Source organism: Myripristis murdjan, chromosome 7 (assembly GCF_902150065.1).
Source record: "Myripristis murdjan chromosome 7, fMyrMur1.1, whole genome shotgun sequence".
NCBI classification, from domain to species: domain Eukaryota; kingdom Metazoa; phylum Chordata; class Actinopteri; order Holocentriformes; family Holocentridae; genus Myripristis; species Myripristis murdjan.
In genome coordinates, this window is record NC_043986.1 from 9,817,181 (window position 1) to 9,842,602 (window position 25,422).

Below are 25,422 nucleotides of genomic sequence, written 5' to 3' on the forward strand. Positions count from 1 at the left end.
GTGAGACTGCGACTTCGTTCATACGTCACCATAAAATTATAGGAAAAAGAACAAAGGGTTTCTCTCTTGAAGCTTTTGTTGATCATTTGTTGGCTGTAAATATCTATATCAATACATTTGTCCAATCACTAGAGAAATAAGTGTGGTTTAATTGCTGATAAATGAATAAAAAGTCTTGCCCCCTGCTTATGGTTTGAAACATTTGTGCATGTTGTGCTCCTCGCCAGTCTGTGATGTGAAAACATGTGTTTTCTATCAGCTGTCAAATGGATAAAAACCTTAAGCAGTATTTTTCTTCATTATATACTGCGAACTGTCAGTAGAATTTTAAAATTTCCCAACTTTAGCGCCCCCCTGAGTCCATCAGTGGTAGCACTTTATGACAGCCATCGCACAGAGACCCCCCCCACCTTCTCTGTGTTTTATGTCAGGCCTGCACATTTCACAGCAAATCATATTCAAGCACACTCAGAGCCAACAGACAGTGAGGCATACAGTAAAAGCGTTTTCACTGCAATGATCTCAGTGCAGTGAAAACGTGTTGTGGCTCAGGAGGCGGTGGCGGTGTGTGGTAATCAGTAGGTTCCTGGTTCGATCCCCGGCTCCTCCAGAGTGTGTCGAAGTGTCCTTGAGCAAGACAATGAACCCCTAACTGCTCCTGATGGACAGCTAGGCACCTTGCATGGTAGCCTGCCATCAATGTGTGAGTGTGTGTGTGTGTGAATAGGTGAATGTGAGGCAACCATTGTAAAGCGCTTTGAGCGGTCAGTAGACCAGAAAAGCACTATAGAAATGTGGTCTATTTTACCATGAATTTTTCTACAACCATTACACTATGCCCAGGATATATAAGATATACTGGGCTTAATATTCTATGCATAGGAACTTTAGATATATTTAAAGTTGCAAAAACGGGACAATAAATTGTCTGCAGCCACCTCTTTCAGAAATGTAAATCACCCTTTGGAGCAGTGGTTGTTGACCTGTTTGGCCATCATCAAGAGGATTCGTTGGATAGGAAACATACAAAAGCTATTTCAGGCATGCAAAATTATTATCATGTCAATTTAATATTTTTTTTCTATGTTTTTATTGTGAATATTTTATCATTTACAACCTCTAGCCTTCATCAGATAATACATCAAATGAAATACCTGAAAAAGGAAAATCATTCTTTGACTGAGTTGTTCATCACCATGCCATTGAAGCACTGCTTTAGAGCGCCAGCATCTAAAAACTGCAGTTAGATTCATCTCACTTCAGGTTGCAATCTTCTAGATATGAACAAACATGACAAACATGAGGTAGTTTACCCAGTTTAGCCATTGAAGTGCCAGTAAACAGCATTTGAAGGTGATATATTCAAACTGCATGCCTGCAAGGTAATATGATTTACATTCAGCACTGCCTCACCCAGATTTCCTTGATTGCTGTACCTTTCACCTAATGCCCGGACTCACCTCAGTGTTCACCTTTAGCCTGGTTTTGATTTGAATGCTATTCATGCCACCTCAGATACTTTGATCCTATCAACTGATGGCAGACTTGTTTGTCACATTTCTCAGTCTGACGTTGCAGCGATAACACGAACATGTTATGCACACTGGCGCATGCAAACAGTCCGTCTCACTGAGATACCCACAAAACTCACATGAACTTTTACAGCTACTTTTCTACGGTTGAGAATAAGGATAAATATTCTGAGAGGTTGTGCTGTCAACAGAAGACCATGCTCGTTTTGTTCTGTTGCTTGTATGACAGTTGTGAGGAAAGTCAATGATTTGTCTTTTTCTATGGTTACATTAATTTTTCTGTCAAAAAAAAAAAAAAAGAGACAAGAATAAAGACTTAAGGTTAAGGACAAATCACTGTGTCATGTGTCTCTTGAGGTCGTACATAAGGTTCCTGGTCTCCCTTCCCATCTCTTCTCGCTGATAACACGACACATATTTTCTGCAAGATGACTGCTATTATCTTTGGAGACATCAGGTTACCTTTAAAACCGGTTTGATTTGAGTCGTCTTGTTTTGCAAATGGACCTGCTGGCAGTCCCACACACATCTTGAGTCTTCCCTGATGTGGGGAATGTGATAAGAGGTTCTTTGACCTGAGAATGCCTTCCTCCTTGGCTCTTGACCTGGCATTTCTTCCGTGGTCACAGGAATCTTGTTAAATCTGATGTGAATGTGTCGAGGCGGGCTACAGCTGACAAATAACTCTGTGACTTTTCCGTGTTTTTATGCAAACATTGCGTGTGTTGGTCCAGGGTTTTTGTAATTATTTGCCCGATCAGTGCTCCAGTGTTAGTGCTGCTTTATTGAAAATATACATTCTTTACATTATTCATATTGCAGTCTCGCTGTGGCTATGAAAGGTTGCTCAGCTCTGCCTTTTCCCATCTCTTGTCTCCAGGACCGCTGTGTGGCCGCGCTGGTTCGAGTAGAGAAGACAGAGTTCCTGTACCCCATGTTCATCGGCGAGGTCGCCCATGTCAGTGCCGACATCACTTATGCCTCCAAGCACTCGGTTGAGGTGCAGGTCAAAGTCGTGGCGGAGAACATACTGACAGGTAGCTGCATGCAAAACGTACCTCATCATTTACCAGCTGCTTCATGTTCCTCATTGAAACCAATACATAGAAACAAATACATATGCAGCTTAAATCTCTTTAACCCTTTGGCGCATAGCGGTCACTACAGTGGACAGCTGTTTAAAAGTAATTTTCTCCTAAATGCAATAGTTTCTATGGTGGAATTGCATATCAGCTGTTAGAATGCTCTCTGCTGCCCCCCCCCATTGAGGTTTATGCAGACTGTCAATTCTTGTTGCTGAAAACATATTAATACTAGTATCATGACATGGTAATACCAGTCCTGCATCCTGAAAGAAGTATGGAGACACACAAAAGTGTTCATGCCCTAAGAAGAGTAAAAACACATAAGAAAAAAATCTGGACTCAGGCTTTCATAATTCATGCATCAGAGGGTTAAGCATTAAGTCAGTAAGTTGTAAATGAGTAATTAAAGCTACATTAAGCAATATTGCATGTGTTTTTACAGTAAAATTACCCCTTGCAATATGAGAATCATCACTGGAGGTCTTCGTCCCACTACACAATCAACAGCCAGCCTGATGTTATTTCTTGGTTTCAGTTTTCTAAATTTCTGTTTTGGCCTGAGTAAACTTCTCCTCTGCCCTCCTCTTCATCCCCTCGCTGCTTCAGCCTCATTAAAGAGGATCGAAGAGGAGTGCTGTGAGAGTGAAATGTATCCCTCATTTCCATCCTCAAATGCATTTCTTTGTCTTAACTTAGAAAACCTAACCTGTGTTTGTGGAGTTTGAGCTCTCAACACCCTCTAGTGGTAAGAAATTACTTACTGCAGCTTTAACTGAGATTTCTTTCTTGCCAAAAAATGAAAAAAGAGCTGAATATCAAAAATGCAACAGGTAGCCAACATTTGACCTTAATATTCTGAGTGATTAGGTGTTCTTTTCTTACCCTGCTCTGCAGTGTTCACCTTTAGCCTAGTTTTGATTGGCATGAGGGAACGAGAAAACAAATTTACAAAAAAAGAATGAGGAAACAAATCATGGATATTCATGTACAAAAGCATTCCCAGACAGATAGACACACACACACACACACACACACACACACACACACACAGAAGCACACACCCACACACACACACACACACACACACACACACATGGAAGCACACCTGCACACACACATACACACACATGCACTTACAATCTCATAAACACTACCAAAAAGAGATAAAGAAGAGATGCTTACTTATCAGGTGATCAATGAAAACATTTGGTTATAATTTGTGATAGATTATATGAATATATATCAATATGCAGAATTTATATCTTTTTTTATTTCCATGTTAATTTGTCAGAATTGTTTTGGCTATGTGCCAGCTATAAGGTACTTCAGCTTTCCCCACCCTGTCTGTATGTGCAAAATCAACATGAAGTGTTTTGAATTTTGTTACATGTGGGCTGGAAAACAGAACGTATAACTATAAAGAGACACTTTCAAGGTTAATTTCTAACACAGTGCTTCCATTTTGGAAATTAATCTTGAATTTTGTCACTCAACACATATGATTTTCCATTTTTTAGTGCCTTGTCAAGTTCCCTACTCGGGTTATTTACAGTCTTGTTAAATGGACTATTATTAGTAGTCACCCTGTTTGAGTATGTATCAGTTCTCCAAAAATCCGGAAATCTCATTTTGAATCTTTTCACCATGGCTGGAGGTTAATGAATGACCTCATTGTGCTATACTGCTGTTCTATCAGTAGAGGGCAGCAGAGATCAAGAAACCCGTCCTTTGAAGCAGCTCTTGAAACACTGAGACCTGCTTTCATGAGTTGTTGATGTACATGTCTTAGCAGGAGAACACAAACTAAGATCCATAGTGTTTTGCAGTTGTAGTAATTTTGCAAAGTGATGTGGAGTGTAATTCTTGTTCATTATTTCGATTTATTTACATTTTGTGTGCACTGTCTTTGGCTGTTGAACACATAAAATCATGCACACGAATGTATGGATGCAGACACACAGACACACACAGTCTCGCATGCATACAGGCACAGGCACACACACACACACAGACACACACAGAACCTCAATGTCCCTGAGATAAAGACAGAGGGAACATCACATCAGGCTGACCTAGTGTTATCACTGAACCCTCAAATGCCAACAGCGACAGCGATGCACAGAACGCCTGTGACAGAAAAATCTCTTGTTTCTCTTCTGTATGTTTAACTCACTTTCTGATTTCACATCAAAGGGCATCTGCACTTATACACACACACACACACACACACACACACAAACATAAAATCCTATCTCAATCAGTGTAGGGGACATTAATTTTCTTGGATGATTTTACTTGCAGGAAGGAAATGGTTTGTATCATCCTATATGTTTCGGTAAAAATGAGCGGTGGTCAGTGAGAAGGTGGCATCAGAGCAACATGTCCATCCTCTATCTGAAGAGATCAAAGAGGAGAGACAGAATAAAAGACAGAGAGAGAGACAGACAGAATGAGAGAGAGAGAGACAGAGAGGAGGAGGGAAAGGGCAGACAGACGTATCGATGGGCGCAGGCACAGAGGAGGGAATGAAAGAGGAAGAGAGTGAGAGAGTAAGAAAGAGAGAGCGAAAGAAGGAGGAGGGAAAGGAGGTGTGAGAAACAAAAGAGGTATCCCCTAGGCAGCCGTTGCCCTAGCAACAGGCTTGTACTGGTTGGTTGGCTGGTTGCTGGGCTGGAAGCAGGTTGACGGAGGCGGAGGCAGAGATATGAGATGACAGGTGGAGAGCAGCATCCGCACAGGCACTGCCATGGACAGCCTGCTGCATGGGGTCCTTCCTGACAGGAGAGGGTAACCAAATCAGGCAGATCAGGAAGAGAGCTGAAGAGCGGCGGGATGCTCTGCTCAGCTCGCAGTTCGGCTCGATGCACATTACGAGACTCATGATTCAGTGCAGTCATAACACTTTTAACTGCGTTTAAAAGAAGGCGCTTTTGCCTGCACGGAATTCTGTGTTTATTCCTGAGCGACAAATTGGGCATAAAACAAAATTTTAACAATGCCAATTTTGTTAACACCAAACGGTTCACTGCTTTAGACTTTATTTTGATGAGAAACAGTGCCATATATTAATAATTTTAATATACTGGCATATATTTTGGTCATATTAACATTTAATGCAGACACAGAGTTGTTTGGTAGCAAACCGCAGATGCAGATCATTTGGTGAGCCATTTTGCAGATGCATGATTGAAACATTTTTAATTATTTTGTTATAAACCCAGCGTCAACAACAATATTTCTGGGGGGACACAGCTATGCATGCCCAAGTCTGCGATTTATAAACTTAACAATCAATATCAGTCATTATAAAGCCCGAGAGTAGATTCATGCAAATTCCATAGCCACCATTTTCTGCTCACATGCTCGTCCTAAAATAACACAAGGAAAAGTTACAGTAAATCCTGTGTATTGGTAAATGCCGTCACTCTAATTCATATTAATCAGGGTCATGTTTTAGTCAGCCTGTAATCCCATCCTTGGACTATCTGAATATGCGTATTTTAATAACAGAGGCCTGTATAGACTCTTGCTGCTCCATTGGGTCATACCTATTGAAGAGTGTAGGTTGTTTATGTGTGTATACAGGTGGGTATGTGTGTGTGTGCATGTACTGACATAGCTGTTACCCATATAAATGTATAGTTTCTGTGTGTTTTATAGATTTTGATGGGCAATGACACCCGTCTCTGTTCTTTCCGCACCAGTGTTTATTTGTATTTATGTGGTACCGTGCACATAAATCTGTTCATGGTTGTGTTTTAGATTGGTGGATTTGTGCGCACACTCATGCATGTGCCAATACCAGTGAAAAAATGAAATGAAGTTGAGTGTGTGTGGTTGTATCTGCTCTATGCATTTAGATACCCGCTTATATGGCGTAGGATGGGAAAACGTGTGTGAGCATGTGTAGACATTTGCATATCATGCGCGTGTGTGATCGTGTAGGTGCACTTGTGTGTCCACTGTATGTGTACGGAGGTGTGTGCATGTGTACTGTATGTGTGCGAGTGTGTGTGTGCATGTGTGTATGCATGTGCTTTGTCAGTGTTTGGCCCTTTAAAGGTTCCTGCGGGGCCGAGGGGGAAGAGAAGATAACGGGAGCAGACATTATTTGCTTCTGTCATGTCGGTTTAGCGTCAGGCCTCACACACTGTGGCCCAGTCAGACACGGATGCCAAGTGGATGTACCTGCACACATGCTCCAACACAGTGCACGCACCTGACACATATTGAAACACACACACACACATCCAGACACACACAGAGACCCACAAAAGGTCCTGCACACATTTCCAGGCTACATAAATACACACATGGATGTGTAGAAACAACACAAAATTTGCATGCATACTGAGCCCGATATGTAGGTTGACATGCTGTAAGTGATAAAACATAATGCACACGCCTACTCATTCACAAACACACACACACACAGACACACACGCAGAACACACACTGCTCCACTTCCTGGAAAAAAAATAAAAACGCAGCAATCACACTGTGAACTGGCATGGTTTTACTGATGGTGCACATTCCCAGATCTTTTCCCAGGCAAACACTTGATGGATGGATCAGACAGGACTGCAGGAGAGGCCAGATTGGAATTTGGTTGTTTGTTTGTGTGTGTGTGTGTGTGTGTGTGTGTGTGTGTGTGTGTGTGTGTGTGTGTGTGTGTGTGTTTTACTGTGGGCCTGTGTTTCTGTGTTTATATTTTTATGTACCTCTGTGTGTGTTGGGAGGTCTGTGTGTGTGCAGCCATGCATGCTTTTGCAGCGTTTTGTGTGTGTTTTCATGCATTTGCATGTGTGTGCATGTGTGTGTATATCTGCGTGTGCGTGTGTTGGCGTTTACATGCATGTCACTGTCTATGTTTAGTGTGTCAGCATGTATATCATGCTCTGTGCATGCATCTTTGTCTTTATGCATTCATGTTTATGCTTGTGTATTCATGCCTGTGTTAGTGTGTGTGTGTGTGTGTGTGTGTGTGTGTGTGTGTGTGCGTTGGGGGAGGAGGCAAGCATCCAGGTTCCACAGTCAGTCAGGCAGCATCTCGTCAAGCAGGCCTCAGTCACGGCCCCCCAGGGGAAGGCTGCCTACTGTGGGCACGAGCCGTGATGATTGTCCCTGCTAGGCGGATTGCACATGTGCACGCACACACACACACACACACACACACACACACGCACTCACAAATACACACACATACCTACACTCTCTTTCTTATGCACGTTCTCACACATAAAGACACAGAATCACATATGCACAAAAATAAACACGTATACACAGGCACATGTTCATATCTACACATTCACACACAGAGGCATGCACACACAAATACACACACGCACATACAAACAAACATCATGCATACACACACACACACACACACGCTCCCAATTATACACTCTGACACACATAAAGAGGGGCAGATATGCATTATAGTTGCATGCACACAAAAGCACACACATACACACACAAACAAGCTTTTGCACTCAACACTGACAGGGTTACACAAAGACCCACACACGCACGCACGTATTTGCATGTACACATTTTGTGCACACCTACATTTAGACACACACATAATTAAGCACACAGAGATGAACCCAAGTACACACACATTGATGTGCATGGAGTGTGTATGAGACATACACATCTCATTTACAACAGAGGAAATAATTATTTTATTGCATGCACACAGAAGCAAATTTACATAAACACAGTTTACACAGTTTGCGGCTCACACACACACACACACACACACACACACATACACATTCACGCTCATGCACACTTGCATGCACGGAGGGAGAGAGCAATGCATTGTGGGCGAGGCTTAAAATAAGCATGACGGTTCTAGCCATGATCCTGGTGGGTCACACATCCTAGTGCATACTGCAGCTGGGAAATAGTCTCAACATTTAGGTGAACACACACAAACACACATGCATGCACAGACAATAAATTAATTATCTTAGGCTTGTTTTGTGCTCAGTATCCATCTTTTTTTGTAATTTGGGTGAAGTGATCCTTTAAAACAGCGGACCAAGACATGCGATGTCATCAAGATGTAAAATCGGGTAAAACTAAGACCTTTCTTGTATTGAAGATATAAAGTGCAGCGCGGCTTCATGGAGAATAAATTGAAGGAAATGAAAAATGGTTGCAAGGCTTTTAGTGCACCCAAAGTCATTTTCAAAGTCTATATTGAGGGTATCAGTTTTTGGATCAGGGCAGACAACTCTAGTCAAAGAATATAGCTTATATGAGTATAAAAAGAGCCAATGTTTATCCTAAATCTGTCCCCGATCCATCATCTGTGGAGCAGCACCAGATCTCACAGCTGGAAGACGTCTCAGGTTTGAGCGTAACTTCTGGCTTTTGCTTGACAAGGGAGTTGTTCATGTTCACAACGCAGAATGGACTGTCCCACTTGAAATATGTCATAAGTATAAATTGTGTGGTATTGTACTTGTCAATTCAAATTCTCAATCCTAGTACACTACTCCTGGCATGACTTCATCTATTTCTATTAGGCCGTAACGTCCCCCCGTGGGACTGCAGTTAAAAGTAATGGAGCCTTGGCTCAGAGCAATGGAAAATCTGTGGTTTTGATCATGGGGATCAAGCAGTAAGAACGATCCCCGCTGCACTGTCTGTGAGCCTGGAACACGCTGTTCAGGAAGGAGCAAGGAAAACAAGAGGTCTTTTTTTTCAGTTTGGAAGAGAGTGAAAGCTAGCAGGAGAGAGACAGAGGGGTACAAGGAGGGGTGAATGAGTGAAAGAGAATGAGAGGTCGGAAAGAAAAGTGAGAGTAATAAATCATGTAAAAGCACGGGAAGGGAACGGATGAACAGATAAGGGTGAGCTGGAGGGAGAGGGAGAGAGATAGCCAGATAAAGGGAGAGAGAGAAAGAGAGAGAGAGAGAGAGAGAGGGGGGATAAGCAAATAAAGAGGGGAGACCTTCAGATCGAGCGCACTGGGACTCTGGCCCGTTCAAAGTCTTTGGGAACAGAAATTGTCCTTCAGGGAATTCCAAAAACGGGATGAAATAATGATTGATGTCTTAAATCAAAAATGAATGGAAATGAAGGAAGGGGGGGGATTGGGATGGAAAAAGGTTTAAGAGGGAGGATGTGTCCCCTTGTCCCAGATGTCAAGATGGTCAACAGGGTTTATTATTTCAAAACAAAAAATCTCCACATGTTAAAGCTGCTTTGAAAACCCAAAGTGCTTCAGCCCAAATTACAGTATATTGTTGTGCCATTAATGGGTTGATACTTTGGAAATGTGAGAGAGCTGATTTTTGTGGCCTGCATTCGGCGTGGACATAGCCAAAATCTTCCTGTTTGTATGCCTAATGGAAACGTTAATGCACAAGCTAATACCACAACCACAGCCTCATATTTACTGTAAGTACCATCTTCCAACTTGCTATTAGTGTACAAGTCGACATCCAGTTGGTAATTACAACCAGCAATCGTAAATGTTGCTGCTGAAAGCTCTGGCATATCCAATTAGGCAGTAAATAACGCTGAAGTATCAGGAAAATGGTATCCTCATGTTGTTCGCTCCCCACGAGGTATTACAGGTAAATAAATCCCAATTTAATGCTTCTTTTATTTGCACGCTTTTTAAAACCACAAACCCACCCTGCCTGCTATAAATCTGTTATACACTGCCTGTTATAAATCTCAACATGTTTTATGTTAAATTAACAATTTAATAGTTTCCTTTTGATATAGACTTGCAGAATTGCAATGGTAGTTTACGTTTTGTTTTATGACATTATATTAATTTTAACAAAAAAGAAAACAAGACAAAGAACAATCAGCCAAAGGATAACTAGTGTTTAAAGAACACAAAGACAAATCATAAATAATTTTAGCTTACTTTACCTCCCTGTTGAACTTTCCAGCTGACACTTGCAAGTCATTATGATTCATAATAATAATCATAATAATGTGGCATAAGCCAACCCTGTATCCTGCACTGGGTTGAATGGGAATCGCACTTAGAACATAAAACAAGCCCACAGAATAAATAGCACATAGTACAATAATAATATATAGAATAAACCCAGAGAAGACGACAGAATAAAACTGTTTTCTCATTTTTTTCGACAGCCACTACTCTATACAATTACAATTAACATGAGAATGATATATTGGAAGATGCTCTGCACATTGGGACTTTAAGATGCACATGGTCATTTTAAGTTCCTTTTTTGGCAGTGTTTGTAATACTGCAGGCATAGATGGAGCAGTATGTGCTGTGTTTGTGGACGTAAACTGACAGTAATAGAGGTGCACAAACTGAGCAGGCGACAGGATCAGACATTGACATTGTATTGACTTCATGCGCTGGGATTTGAAATTCAAAGCCAGATCCCTCGCCTCCCTGGCTGCTCTCTGGTCAGAAAGGTCACCAGTCACTGGGAATGGTTTTTACTCGCCACCACCCTCCGTCGCTCTCTCTCGCTCTCTCTTGCTACTCCGCTTCCTCCCTCCATCCGTCCCTCCTCGCCCACCATACAGTTCACTTAAAGGTCCAGCAGAAGCTAATAATAGACTGGAGTCATTCTGTCTTGGTAGAGTCAAGGATATGTAAATATACCTCCGCTTCTCCTGTAGGCAACTTCCCGGATGCTGGCAAGGGCGGGAGCCAATGGAAGAAAGAGAGAGAGAGAGGCGCGGTCGGCATGGCAACGCGGCCCGGCTGTCTTTGCGGCTTTAACTCGGGTGTAAAATGCAAATGCTATTCCCCAAGAGCAGCCTGCCATAAGCCACTGCTCCCACTCTCACTCTTAACTTAGCATCGCCTCCTGTGTGCACAAAGTGTCTTGTGAGCATTGTTGTACGCTGCAATACTTACATCACCCGAGTTCACTGTGGTCACCTCTTCGGCCATTAGCAGCAGTTATTGTCACGGCTGGAGGATAGAATATGAATAATGTACATTTGCATCACACACACACACATTACAATGCATGTGATGCCACAATTCTCCATTTTATTTTATTTTATTTTATTTTATTTTTTATTGATGAGGTGTGGTATCTCAATGTGCATGTTGATGAAATGCAAATCCATGCATCATCTTTCACAAGTATGGCAAAAAAGACATTTCCCCTCCTAAAATCAGATAAATTAAATTCTATTAAAAACAAATAAGTCACCTCGGAAAGTTCATCAGATGGTGCAGCGACAAGTAACAGACTCGATAACGCTGTAACACATTCAACCTGTTGGCCATGTGCTCTCTTTCCTCTGTGCCTTCCTTGTGTGCCATAACAACACAACCTCAAAATAGCCCCTCTCTCTCAGTTAGCGAATTAAGTGAAAAAGTGTAGGCAGAATAGAACAGATATCACTATGACAACCTCCACGCCTGATTGCTATGAGATGTGATTTCCAGGGAGTTTTGTCTCCAGTTCTGCTGGCACTTAACTTTCTGCAGGGAAAGGCATAGCTAGAGATGCTAAGCGCCAGCCAGTGAAATGCTTAATGACATGGAAAAACATGTGGAAATACCAAATGCTCTAAATTCAATCATAGCATGATGCATGTACACACTTCAATTTAGTGCAACACCCTTTATATTCCAGTCAGGAGTCAGACCGCTCCTTAATCAAAGCATTGATAATAAAATTGTAGAATTCATTATGCTTGTTAGACTAATTGGTTTCAGAGAGGTTGGGGTAAAAAAATGCAGAGTCAAGAAGCTTAATTAACTCATTGTTATGTGAGAATATTGACTGTATTTTCACTTACCACTAAGCAGTGGAGCAACTGATACATTGATTAGCAGTTTTAAAAGCTGTTTAAATGGTTATCGGGTAACAGTGGGCTATTTAGGGTTTGAAAGAGAATTATAATTGGTGTCTAGGTCTTAGATTAGATGTTTTGGTGTGTATTTGTAAAGCAAAGCATCATTGTACACACATGGACTTGTGTGGTGCATATTTAAGATATTTATAGCAGCTGTTATTTAAATATGTAGGAATGTATTTACCGTCTGTAAAATTGGGTCATGCAAAGCTAAAACTAGGTGGCACCGGCACTCACTCCACATGTGCAGTTTTCACCAGCGTTATTAATTTCTCTCACTGCCACATTACCAACTTGTTTCACATCAGCAGAAGCACACATTTTCATGACTGTGGCTGAAATGGGACATGATATATGGCTGTTCACATTCGAGACGCTTTTGCAACGCCACATGAGTTATTGCAACACCGCATGGTATTTGTTCAGCGGACATCAGGGGTGCGTCTCTGTGGAGGAGATATTCACCCATAAAATTGGCACGGCGGTTGTGTCCAAACTGGAAATGAGCTCTCCAGTGTCCCCAAGTTATTTGATGGAGTGGAGTGTTTGCCTTTTTAATGTTTCCTAGCAGTTTGCCAGTGTTGTATGTCTTTATGTGAGAGGCCGCTCTCAGGCCTCCATTTGGCAAATGACTCAGAAAGGTAGTGTAATCCGTTCTTCCTTGCCCTATAACCAGCCTTTCCATGAACTTTTATGTCAATCCACTTGTCACTTTTTGAGATATCCGGCAAACAGAGCAACAAAACCCATAACAGAACAGTGTCAAATATTGTATTAATAACATTACTTGTCATTTGCTTATTTGTCTTGAGAACAAAATCTCTTGCAACACTGGTGTCTTATTCATAGCACTCAAAAAAAAAAAAAAAAAAAAACAGATTAAGGACAGAGAAAGTGAGTTTTGAAAGCACCTGGTTAGTGTTATCAATAGTTATAATATGGTCTTAAGGTAATTTTGTGCCATGGTGCAGTAAAAATCTTACTTAATGCATCCTGGCAGGTTGGATGTTAAAAGTCAAATTGAGATGACAAGTGAAACGGTAATCATGGATTTTTCAGCGAAATCTCCTACATTCCCGCCTACATTTTAAAAAGCTGCATCAAATCTATCATTGTTTGTTAAAGCCACTTGAATGTTCACAGAAGCCAGCACCTCTTGCATAATGTGTGTTTGAGTAAACAGTGCCAAAAGACTGAATGTCATAACACAGGGAGAAAATGAGAGTGAATCACTATTACATTTATTCCACTTTGTAATCAGCGGATCAGAGCACTGAAAATTCAGGACTTTATTATTATTATGCTGTGTTGAACCTTGCAGCGACAATGGTAGCGAGATTAATAAACGTGAGATTATGTTTTGAATACGATATGAATGTTTGTGTAACTGTCGAACAAATTCCACACTTGTTTTTTTTTGCATCTTTGTTTGCAGAGAACAGGCTGATCTTTAGGCAGGACCAATACATGGTATTTTTTTCTCAAAGCGACTGCAGTTTTGGCAGTGTGTTGCAAAATGGTTTGCCCCATCGTTATTTCTAGAAACACAGAAAATCAAAACTGTACATTCTTACTTTATAATCACACAACCATCAAAAAAGAATGTGCAAAATGGATGAGGTTTTGTGACATTATCTTTTTTTCTGTGTTTGTAGGGACCAAGAAACTGACCAACAAGGCAGCCTTGTGGTACGTCCCCGTCTCTCTGCAGAATGTCGACAAGATCATGGAAGTGCCTGCTCTTAAGGTACATGGAGGAACTTGGTTGGTCTGACATTATCCCTTAATGAACATTTTATTCTAGAAAGCTAAAATACTCGTTTTTTTCTCAGTCAGCTCTCTACTATCTATGATATGACTCTGTGAGCTCTATCTCTTTCTCTCTGTCTCTGCCTCTCTTTCGCTCCCTCCCTCTCTCTCTCTCCTCCATATGTATATCAGAGAAGACTTGACAGATGTCAAGGAGAGAAAATTCATGAGGAGCCATCTGGTCAAGATAAAAATACTGACATTCAGCAGCGTGAACAGTCAATCGTACTTATCTCTTATTTCTTGAATGTCAGTGTGATCAAATGTGTTTAAGTGCAGGTAAACATACGCAAACACCTGTCTCTGTATGTTCACAGGTGTTTCATTATATACTTTCTGTCTGTGTGTTTGTGTTTGTGTGTGTGTCCTGCCTATAGTATGACAGTCCAGAACAAGAGGAAGAGGGAAAAAAGCGCTATGAGGCCCAGAAGATGGAGAGACTGGAGACCAAAGAGAGGAATGAAGAGGTGTTGCCGTCTGTGCCTAACCCTGGTACTCATAACCTCTTGCTTTCAAGACAGCAAATTCAGTCCACATTTACTGTTCACACAGACCAGAGGCAAAGACACAAAGCACACAGACACACGGTGTTTTCACCCTCACATGGACTGAAAGACGTTTTCGATATGAGCTAAAATCCTTTCACTCATTCTCTAACTGAGGATTCTTTATTGTTGCAGTTTAACCTGCGAATACTATCAAATAACACCTACACTGTTTGAACACAGAGGCAGTGTGCAGACTTGTCAGAGCCAGAATCAATATCTCTCTATTCACAGTACAATGAAAATACTGAAATTTGACTTGGTGCAATTGTTGCAGGGACATATTGACAAACAGTGCAGTAACATAAGTTTGTACAGGCACACACGATGCGGGACCTCGCATTTGGTGCCAATGACAATACGAGGCAATAAATGGAATATGTTTTTCCATTACTGCATCACTCAGTGCTGTCATAACAAACTGTGGCGTGGAATCCAGAAAATACCCCTTTGGGAGCATTAAATTAAACCTAATCTGTATGTCATAATTGTTTATAATGACTATTTTATGGGATGACTGGTTTGGAAGGTCGGATGAATTTGATTTTTCTGTTGTGAGGTTGTTAAATACCGGTGCAACATAATGGCGGGGACAATTTTCTGCTAAAGAGCCAAACGTAACCGAACAAATCCCTTGTATGTTTCATGTCCTACAGTGCAGATCCTTACTTACACTTAAATATTCGGCCAACTTGTGCCTACAACTAAACATAAACAGTTCACTAAAATGTTGGCTTGCACCGTAAAAGACTAAATATGAATTTGATGCACGGAGGTGAGAGCGCTAATCCAGGCATGGTGACCAAACAAATAAGCACATTTCATCTGAGAGTATAGTGTTGTTATTGTAGTATTTGTCACCCAGGTCTAATTTTGTCCTATTCACCCACCTTGCTGCAGAAGTACCGCCAAAAGGTACGTTGACTTGTCCATGTCACCACATTACAGTGACTTAGGCTGGGCAGTATAACCAAGAATTTAGTTTTTGCCTTTACTGGCATGAGTAAATTACTTGTATGTCATTTTTTCAGTGCCAAATGTGTGTGTGTCTGTGTTTGCATTTGCATTGCAGAACAGCACTCAGTTGGTTTCAGCCAGTCCAGCCTGATCCATCTGGTGGGCCCCTCTGACTGCACGCTACACGACTTTGTTCACGGAGGTGAGTTTAATGATTTCTCATCCCTTTCTGAGCTCCAGGATGGTCTGATGGAGAGAGAGACTGTTTTCAGAGAGTCTTGGAGTCAATTGCCATGACAGCCACGTCCAAGACATAGTCCCTGTCAAAGTGTGCCGCAAAAAGACTCTGAACACTTAAAATGGTAGCCAGTGACCAAGATGTTCAAGTATAACAGGGGCTGTTCGTATTTTTGCTGGACCAGCGCCTGCCATGAATACTGAATGTCCCTAACTGAGTGTGTCTGTCCATTGCTGACACCCACTACTGAAACATGCATGCTCAAAAATCCATGCATGCTCTTGAGGCAATTCGGCTTGCTAAATGGACACACAAGTAACTTCATTTGGTTTGCCATTTGGTGTGTGTGTTCCCTTGTATTGATGCATGTGTTCAGTTATGGATAAATGAATGCACAGCTTATTGAGCAGCAGTATTGCCATACAACTGTTCGCTATCTTGAGATATCATTTATTTGTACTGAGGCCAACTAGTTAGCATATCAGGACGCACTGAAGGCAGAGCCAGGCCAAACAAAACTTAAAAATAAATAGCGTTACTACAGGCCAAGTGAAAAGCTCCTGTAAAATTCTGGTCCTGGGAGCCTTGAAGATGAAATGAGTGCATTATGGGAGCTGGCAGCCGTCTCTCGCTGGCTCCTGGGACTGGACCACACGCAAAGAGAGCTGATGGGCTCTACATGCAGAATGGAGGGTTAGTGACTCAAGTGATCAGACTGTCAGAGGATAGGCCTCTGCACATAAACATACATACCAGGAATGTGAAATAGCAGAGTAGTAACTGCTCAGTTTCAGTGATTCAAACTGCGCTGGTGGTCCACTTTCAACTAGGCTTGCTTACTCTAGTCTATAGTGAGGAAGGGGTGAATGCAAAAATGTGAGGTAACAGAAGAGGATGTAATTCCCCTTTCAGACACACCCACTGGTGCAGCTGCATCTACTCTGTATTGAAGCTGCAGCCACTGTAGCAATCATCCATCCTGCTCAGTCCTGAACTCAAAGTACATTGGTAGCCACTGGAGAAATGCCCCCATGCAGGACTAGTGTAGCTGTAGTTTCCCCATCTTGCATTATTATGATGCATTAGCGCTGTAGTGGCCACTGTGGAACAAACTTTTTCCCAAATGTGTAGCATTGAATCAATATGTTGTACTGCAAAATCTGTTTATAAGACGTGACTGAAAACTTGACCGCTCTTTGAAGCTTATTTTTTGAATTTTGAACATATTTCACCACAGAAAGTAAGTATCAGTGTATCTAGTTTGCAGTAAAATGTGGGACTTCTGCGATGGCTGTGTATAAACCTGTTCCAGACACTCCCCAGTGGCTAAACCTGCGCTAATCCCTCGTAAAATGCAACTAAGAGAATTGCATACACCTGTGTGAGTCCAAAGGAGATGCAAAGTAACAAATACCTGGTATTTTGCCTTTCTTGTTGCAATATAAAACAGTAATTTTGAATTATATTGTAATTTAGTTTTCCTCAGGTCCTCAAGTCAACACAAAATCAATTTCTCTGACTAGTTTGAGTTTTATATGAATTTCAAATGTGCAGCCGCTGCTACAACTCATGGCTGATCCAGTGCTAAGAGCCACTGACAAGCCGTTCCACAGCGCTGCGTTTCTAGGCCAGCCTCCGCCACTTTGTCTCCCATATCCACCCGGCTTCTCTGTCACTCTCATTGATGGAAAACAGAGAGCACATGAGCGGCATCAGGCTAGCTTATTGTTATTCTAGGCATGGGCAGATGCATGGACCATACCTGACCCCGTCTTGCATGGAAACCCTGCAGAGGAGAGGATGAGAGAGAAGGCACCTCGAGCAGAGAGTGTATATAGAAAGTGGTAGGCGCTAGGAGAAAAGGAGGGGCGAGAGAAGGAGAGAGAGAGCGAACAGAGACAGAGAATAAAGGGGGTAAGACAGGAGGCCGAGACACAGTGAGAGTAAAGATCTACCTGAAGTGAAACTATGATCTAATATAAATAATCCAACAGCCGTGCCTTAAACTCTTAAAATCAGCCAGACGTGCACAAACAGGGATACGCACACAAGCCAACGCAAAGCACAAGCACAAGAACATGCATATACATACACATACACATGCACTTATCAACATCATCGCTGTCTTTTCTGCCTATGGGCCCATTCTTATGAATCATTGACCAGGTTCCTCCAAGTTTTATAGCCCTTAGCATCAAACACCAGACTGGAAGTTGGTGCAGTAATGTCCTGTGTCAGTACCGTATAGAGGCATAGACGAAATGCTGCTGAATTTAATCAGAAGAAGTATGGCCTTGAGAGAAAATTTTATGGTTCCTGGTGTGTGTGTGTGTGTGTGTGTGTGTGTGTGTGTGTGTGTGTGTGTGTGTGTGTGTGTGTGTGTGTGCGTGCTGCAGGTTGTAATAACGGCCCCGTCTGTGTTGTCTGGGCATATTTGTGTGTGTGTGTGTGTGCATATGTTTGCATGTTTACTGCTTCTTTAGTTCTGCACTGTTTGCTTTTATTGCAGTGTTTTATATTCCAAATATGGATGCAATGGAGAGTAAAAATAGAGTGACAGGGACGAAGGTGGAGATGGAGAACTTTAACGAGAAAAGGAGAGCAGCAGGCCCTTGTCCGAGGAAATTTGTGGCTCTGATGCGGCTTGTAATTCTCTGCTAAATTGACAAGCCAGTACACTAGTAGATTGTAAATTGTTCTTTCTGACCATCTTTTGACCCAGTAAAATGTCTGTAAAAGAGACTACATGAAGAAGAAGTACATGCTAGTGAAAGTGGTGCATCTATATGTCTGTTTTTGCATCTGATGATAATTACTTTTACTTAATTATTCTCATCATTATTGATATTATTTGTAAGGGCCATAAGGGTAACAGCAACAAGTCAACCATGATTGGTGCAGGTTGTCGTGGGTGTAATTGTTTTGTTTTGTATGTGATGTGAAAGTTGCTGCTTGTAGTTTGGGAACTTTTTTCGCCTGTTGGTGGCACCGTGGTGTCCAGTCAGTTTCATCTTGTGGATACTGGATTTCAGTGGCCATGTTTCCAGACCAGATTGAATCGAGCTGCAGTTCAGTGGCGGTCATCCTTGTCTCTGTCAGAGATGATTTACTAAAGTCAGTGTTTGCCCCACCTACGGGCCAAGATCATTGGTCAGTGCTAAACCAATCATAGTAGGTTAGCTGATTGCATCAGACATCGTCACAACAACAGCAGCTTTTAGACTGGCTAATTGTTCTTTTTTTAATTCATCAATGTCATAACATTTCTCAAGATCAAAAGAAATCGGCAAATTAAGTTTGCTGTCAGTAGCATCACGATGTCACGGCTGCTTCCATGTTTGTTTACTTGTCTGAAGCGAAGGTATCATCAGAGAATTTGTTGACAATTGGCAGCTCACGAGGGCTGGAGCCAGGCTACATCAATTTTTCCCAAAGGTTCATCAGATTTGACTGAGCTGTGCTTGAGATATGGAGCATGAAGCATAGGGCCCTGTAGACCTGCTGGTGGGCCAATCATTACAATTACATACACAATGCTGGACCATAGTGTCAAAATCGACCATTCTTCCAAGTTTCAACCAAATCAGGCCAACAGAGGTTCAAATTGTGTGTCCATGGTCCGTTCCCAGATCTTCAATCATGAGGGACAGTAAAGACCAAAAAACAAGATTACAACCAAGAGAAACAATAATTGTTATTGAGAATGTTTGAGTTTTCTGACTGGCTGTATACAGTTTAGTTTTCATTGCCAAAAAGATGTCTAATTTCCAAGAAATGCACAGCTAAAGCAACACTAAAACATATATTACAGGGGCCATCTTGGCAGAATGGTAATCTGTAACAAATGCAACACTTTATCAGCACAAGACAGACGCTCATTATCAGTGGAGCCGTGTTGTTTCTGGCAGGTTATTCCTGTGCCATACTGCCATTTTTATTGGGGCCAGCCATGTAAAGAAAGCTTCAGAGAGATGCCAGATAGAGAGAAAATGTTGACTGACAGTGAAAAAGAGATGGATGTAGCGAGAAGGGCAGGATGGCAGGAATACGGCGGCAGGCAGAGGGGATGGGACGGATAAGTGTCAGATGTGTAATGGTTGACTTTTTAATTTGGAGAGCCCGCTGAGAAATCTGTCCAATTAAAAATCAAATGGGGAACAAGCGTGCAGGTCATTTAGAATGCAGTCTGCGCCCCCCTCCTCCAAACCTCCTTCTGCGCACACACACACACACACACACACACACACACACACTCACATAAACATCCATCTCTGTACATGCCGACACTCATTAAGCAATGTTCCATGTTGTTGGCTGCTGCAGCTTTCACTACTCTTGTTTTGTTTACATAACCTAGTCAGGTCAGGCAACCTCCTTCTCTCTCTCTCTCTCTCTCTCCTCTCTCTCTCTCTCCCCTCTCCCACTTCTCTATACTCTTAGAGAAGCAAACTGCTCTCCCACATCTTTATGACAGTGCCAGGTCATTAAATTACTGTATGGCTCCTGGTTGTGCTGTGGAAAAATGGTTTACACAGCGTGAGCCTAAGGAGATGTAAAGTATGGAAGCCTGAAAAGGCCATGGGTTCACATGTTATTTATTGTGTTTTCCCATGATAACGACTTTTCTCTTTGGTCATTGTTGTTTTCTTGAAATGTTGAGCTATTTATTTTATACTAACAAGAGAACTAAATACTGTTTTCCCGAGATAAGGGATGGATTTTCTCAAGATCTCGGAGAGACTTTGAAACTTATTGACGTCATTGATATCTAGCAAAAACAAAACATAAACATTTTTTTTTTCAGAAATAACTGATGAAATGTGCAGGCCTATTTTTTCTCTGGCTTTCCATCACACTTGACATGCTGAAGTGACTCAACCCTCAACATAAACATTACTAAGCTTATTTTTGCATTTGCATTTCATGCTTCTTCTTATCTAAATCTGTGTTTGAATGAATTGTTGCAGGTTACAAATTGTGTATGCATTTGTTTTTTTTTTTAGATCTCACATTGATTATGTCATTATCGTGGGAAAACACAGTTTCACAGTCTTGAGATTTACAGAAAATTATCACGTTATCTTGGGAAAACAAGATGTATTATCTTGGGATAACAACATAAATAAGTCAAGATCTTGAGAAAACAAAATGAGCTCATTATCATGGAAAAAATAGTAGAGACACACAGATACATGTATAGGTGTTCATGTGCACGCTATTGTAAATGTACAAAAATTGTATGTAGGAATGTGCACCTTAACAACCATTCTCTCTCTCTCTCTCCATACCTCTTCCTCTATATAAATCAATCTCTCCTATTCTTGTTAAATATTTCATTGATTAGTCCTGAATGACTGACAGGCAGTCGTAGTAGCACCACATCAGTCCAGTCAGATATTTGACAGCTATGCCACTGATGCCGACTTTATTGTTGACTAATGCATTGATGTCAAGTTGATACTGTTTTTCTGCTCCGGAAGGATTTGACTTTTGTACAGGATCCAAATCTTCACAGAGCTTGGGCCAAGTTCCTCACTCAGCAGTAGATTTTGAATTCTTTTTGCAATAAATAAAGGACATATATGCTTTTAACAATGTGGCGATATCATCATGGAAAAACACTCCAGTAACAGTGCAGGTCCTGCCTTTCACTAAAGTAAAAGTACTTAAATATTACCAGTCAAATGTAGTTAATTATGCAAAGTAAAACTAGTCACTGTGAAGAATTGTTCCTTTCAGAGTGTTCAGTTGTTGATGCATCAACCTGTATTTTAACATTAATTTTAATGTAACTGCTCCTTATACTGTTGCTGAGTTTGCACCCTAACACTGCATTAGAATTGATTTTGAGTTTTCCATGTAAAATCTTATTCTGAAAAGTAACTAGCGACTGCAGCCGTCAGGTAATTGTAGTGCGGTATAAAGTACAACATTTGTCTCTGAAATGTGGTGCAGTAAAAGCATAAAATCACACAAAATGGAAATACTCAAGTAAAGAGCGAGGAGCTCGAGACTCTTTCTAAGTGCAGCGCTTTTGTAAATGTACTTAGTCACTTTTCACCTTTGCCCCGAGTACTTTACTTTTGGTGTTTATGGAAAATGGATTGTACGAGTGGAATCAACATCAATCAGCCAAAAACACACATGCACGTCCTACTTGGCAGGTACTTGGCAGTAGGAAGAAATAATAGCCTGCACACTGTGTTAAGAATGCTCCTGATAAACACATTAGATGTTTGCGACACCAGATGCCGCGAGTTCAAGGCCTGTGCCGGTACAGTTGTTCTTCAAATGGGAGACATCTGGTTTTAGAGTGAAACTATTCTGGATGTGGGAACGGATCAGAGGAGCAGAAACTTTGTCTCTAGCCCACGACCTCATCCATGTATTCTACCTTCTTCCGTTTCATTCTCTCTCCTGCTTCTCTCTCTTTGTTCCTTTCCCTTCCTCCTCTGCCCACCTCTTCTCATTATCTCGTTTTCTGTCTCTCTATCTTTCTTTCTTTCTCTCTGTCTCTCTCTCTCTCTCTCTGTCTTTTTTTTTCTCACCCCTCCCTGTTCGAACAAAGCTTTCCACCTGTTTCCATGGAAACAACAGTTGATTGCCACAGGTTGAGACCACTGCAGTCTGATTACAACAAATAGACAAAAAAAGAAAAGAAAAAAAAAAAACATGAAACACCTATTGATGTTCCTGTGTATGTGTCTCAGTCAATTTACTGGGTGAATCTGTGATATTTTGAAGATTCAAAGCCGAACTACTGAAATACTTCTCAAAGTTGAATCAAACATGCATTTCCCCCCCCCCGAATTTGTTCCCGTGTTAGTAAATACATTGAAATGTGACTTGTTTGCTGGTGTGTTTTTGTGTGCTTTTTTTTTGTTTCTGTGCTTGTGCCTATAGCCTACACGCGTGCAAGCTTTATAAATGGGTGTGTGTGTTTGTATCTGGATCCTTGCATGTGTGTCTGTGTGTGTACCAGAGAGAGAGGGAGAGAGAGAGAGAGAGAGAGAGAGAGAGAGAGAGAGAGAGGGAGAGAGAGAGAGAGAGAGTCAGAGGAAATACAAATGTGTGCCTATAAAAAGTGGCTTGTGTGAGGAGATTTAATACAGGATGTTTGTGTGAGACGGAGTTGAGCCGGGGAGCGTCTGAGCGCAGGAACAGATCCATCAACGTGGCTCTATATTATCTGTCCGCTGCTCTGATCTATGCTCAGTGGGTATATAAACATGTCATTGCGAGAGACAGAAGAACTCAGGGAGACAGGGATATGTCCACTGGAGCTTGTGTGATCGACCTTTGTGAGGAGTGTGTGTGTTTTGTATGTGCGTTCACAATGCTGTGCTTGCTCTGCTGCCAGTGTCCTACTGTTCTCTTAGTATGGCACTCACTGCAGGTCTTTCTGAATATGCACTACATGTCTAAAATGTAAATGTTACATGCATTGTGTTTCATGTACAAGTATATGTGTGTGCTATTGTGCACCATTTCAAAACACTGAACATACATAAAAATACATAACCACCTATTCGGTTTTGATTGACTCTAATTTGCCATTTATAGTATGCAAAGGTTTTTGGCTTTGCTGACTTGGTATAAGCCAGAAAAGCAAGTGATGTAAATATTAAGATGCGACTACTTGCTGCCACCAAACAAGTTTCTGCCAAATCCCTTCGCTAGTGTGGAAATCAGATTGTTGCCCACAAGACAGCGATGGATAACTAACCCGATATACGGCATCGACCCAATCTTCCCACGGCCTTATATGCCCCCAATGTAGTTTTTTCAAAATGAAAACAGCCTCAATCCTGTGTTCCCTCAACATAAAAAGAAGAATAATTTCCATAGCTCTTGTATATTAACAAAAATGCATAATCTGATAGTTCATGCTCAGTAAATAATACCTGAAATGATGTTTATGGTCAAGATGCTTCTAAAGAAACTCCCTTACTCAAACACACCTTTTATTAATTATATTACAAAACTACTGCATTAGCATTGGCATTAGCCACATTAGTCACAGCAACATGCAAAATCCTGTTTGTTCTCTAGCATATTTACAAAAATGCATAATCTAATAGTACATATCATTAAGTAATATCTTAGGTGTTTGAATAGGTGTATAAAAAAATACATTAAGGGAACATACAGGGGAACATAGCGCCTTGGGAACATAGATATGGTTCCCCCCATACTATTATTAGAATCTGACATTATCGAAACACAAAAATGATTAGATGTATCTGTGGTGAAGGATTGGATTCCATTCAAAAATAGTGCAATAATTAGCCATATCTGTCTCATGCTGTTGGACCTGCCAAGTCGTAAATGTAGAGACATAGGGCTCTATCTTGCGCCAGACTCCCTAAACCCGCTATTTGCGGATTTAGGATTTAGGAAGAGGCGTTCCCCCGTAAAAGTTGCTATCTTGTGCACCTCCCGCTATCCGCAAAACACCTCCGCTACCCGCTATATTATGCATAGGTGTGTTTTGGGCGTTACGCCAGCTAAACTAATCAGTGTGCCAGGTGCCATTGCCTTTAAGGGCAGGATGCGCTATCCTAAATCCTAAATCCTAAACCCGCGATGGAGAGAGGGAGGTAGATTTTCTCAGGGCTTCTACTGAGGCTAAAGCAAGTTGGCTTTATATACATATTATATATTATATTATAGGCGAGTTAATTCGGGAGGTGGAGCCACATGTGTCCAAGTGGACGTGTCACAAGGTTGTACTGATTGAGTAAAATCCCCGGGTCACACCACACACACACAAGAGGCAGAGGTGGAACTATGTGTAAACTAATTTATTGACAAGGTAGATTGGGCAAATAAAATATTAAAAATAAAAATATAGCACAGCTGCTGGCTTATGATAAAACAATAAAACGTGCTGGCGTAAGTGTCCAATTAAAGCAGTCTTTCCTCTAAACAGTCTATATGAGCAATATACTCAGTCCATTCCGGCGGCGTCCCGGTATCAGTCCGACCGTGTGTGTGGCGAGGCTCCGTCGGGGCGCACATTGAAGCCGCCTGGGCGCGCTCTCGTAACAGCCCACACTTTAGGGAAAGCGGATAGCGGGTGGTCCTGACCACCCGCTATCCGCTATCCCTAAAGTGTGTGCGCAAGATAGCAACTTTAGGGATAGCGCATGAAACACGCCCACGACGCACCTCCAGGCGCAAATGATGCAGTCGGCATAACGGATAGCGGGTAGCGGGTGGCGCAAGATACCATTTAGGGATAGCGGAAGTTCCTAAATCCGCAATTTGCGGGTAGCGGGTCGTGGCAGCGGATAGCGGGTGGCACAAGATAGGGCCTATAATCTGCCGTTCCCAGTAACTTTTACCCCAAGAGCTGAGGACCTCCACGATGGCCCTTTGGCGGCCATGTCAGAGTCACCGATGCAGGGTGAATCGCTATCTAT

General features: G+C 41.7%; 1 protein-coding gene across 4 annotated transcripts in view; it reads left to right on the plus strand.

Annotated features, from left to right (window-relative positions):
• Positions 1-25,422, plus strand: part of acot7 (acyl-CoA thioesterase 7) — a 66,454-nt gene that overhangs the window by 9,092 nt on the left and 31,940 nt on the right. For 2 of the 4 annotated variants that reach the window (XM_030055751.1, XM_030055749.1), the window contains exons 3-7: positions 2,413-2,569; positions 14,104-14,195; positions 14,635-14,749; positions 15,703-15,717; positions 15,875-15,961. In XM_030055751.1, the coding sequence (XP_029911611.1) occupies positions 2,413-2,569; positions 14,104-14,195; positions 14,635-14,749; positions 15,703-15,717; positions 15,875-15,961 (466 nt within the window). The remainder of the gene's footprint in view (positions 1-2,412; positions 2,570-14,103; positions 14,196-14,634; positions 14,750-15,702; positions 15,718-15,874; positions 15,962-25,422) is intronic. The other 2 variants (XM_030055752.1, XM_030055750.1) reach the window with 1 other exon arrangement.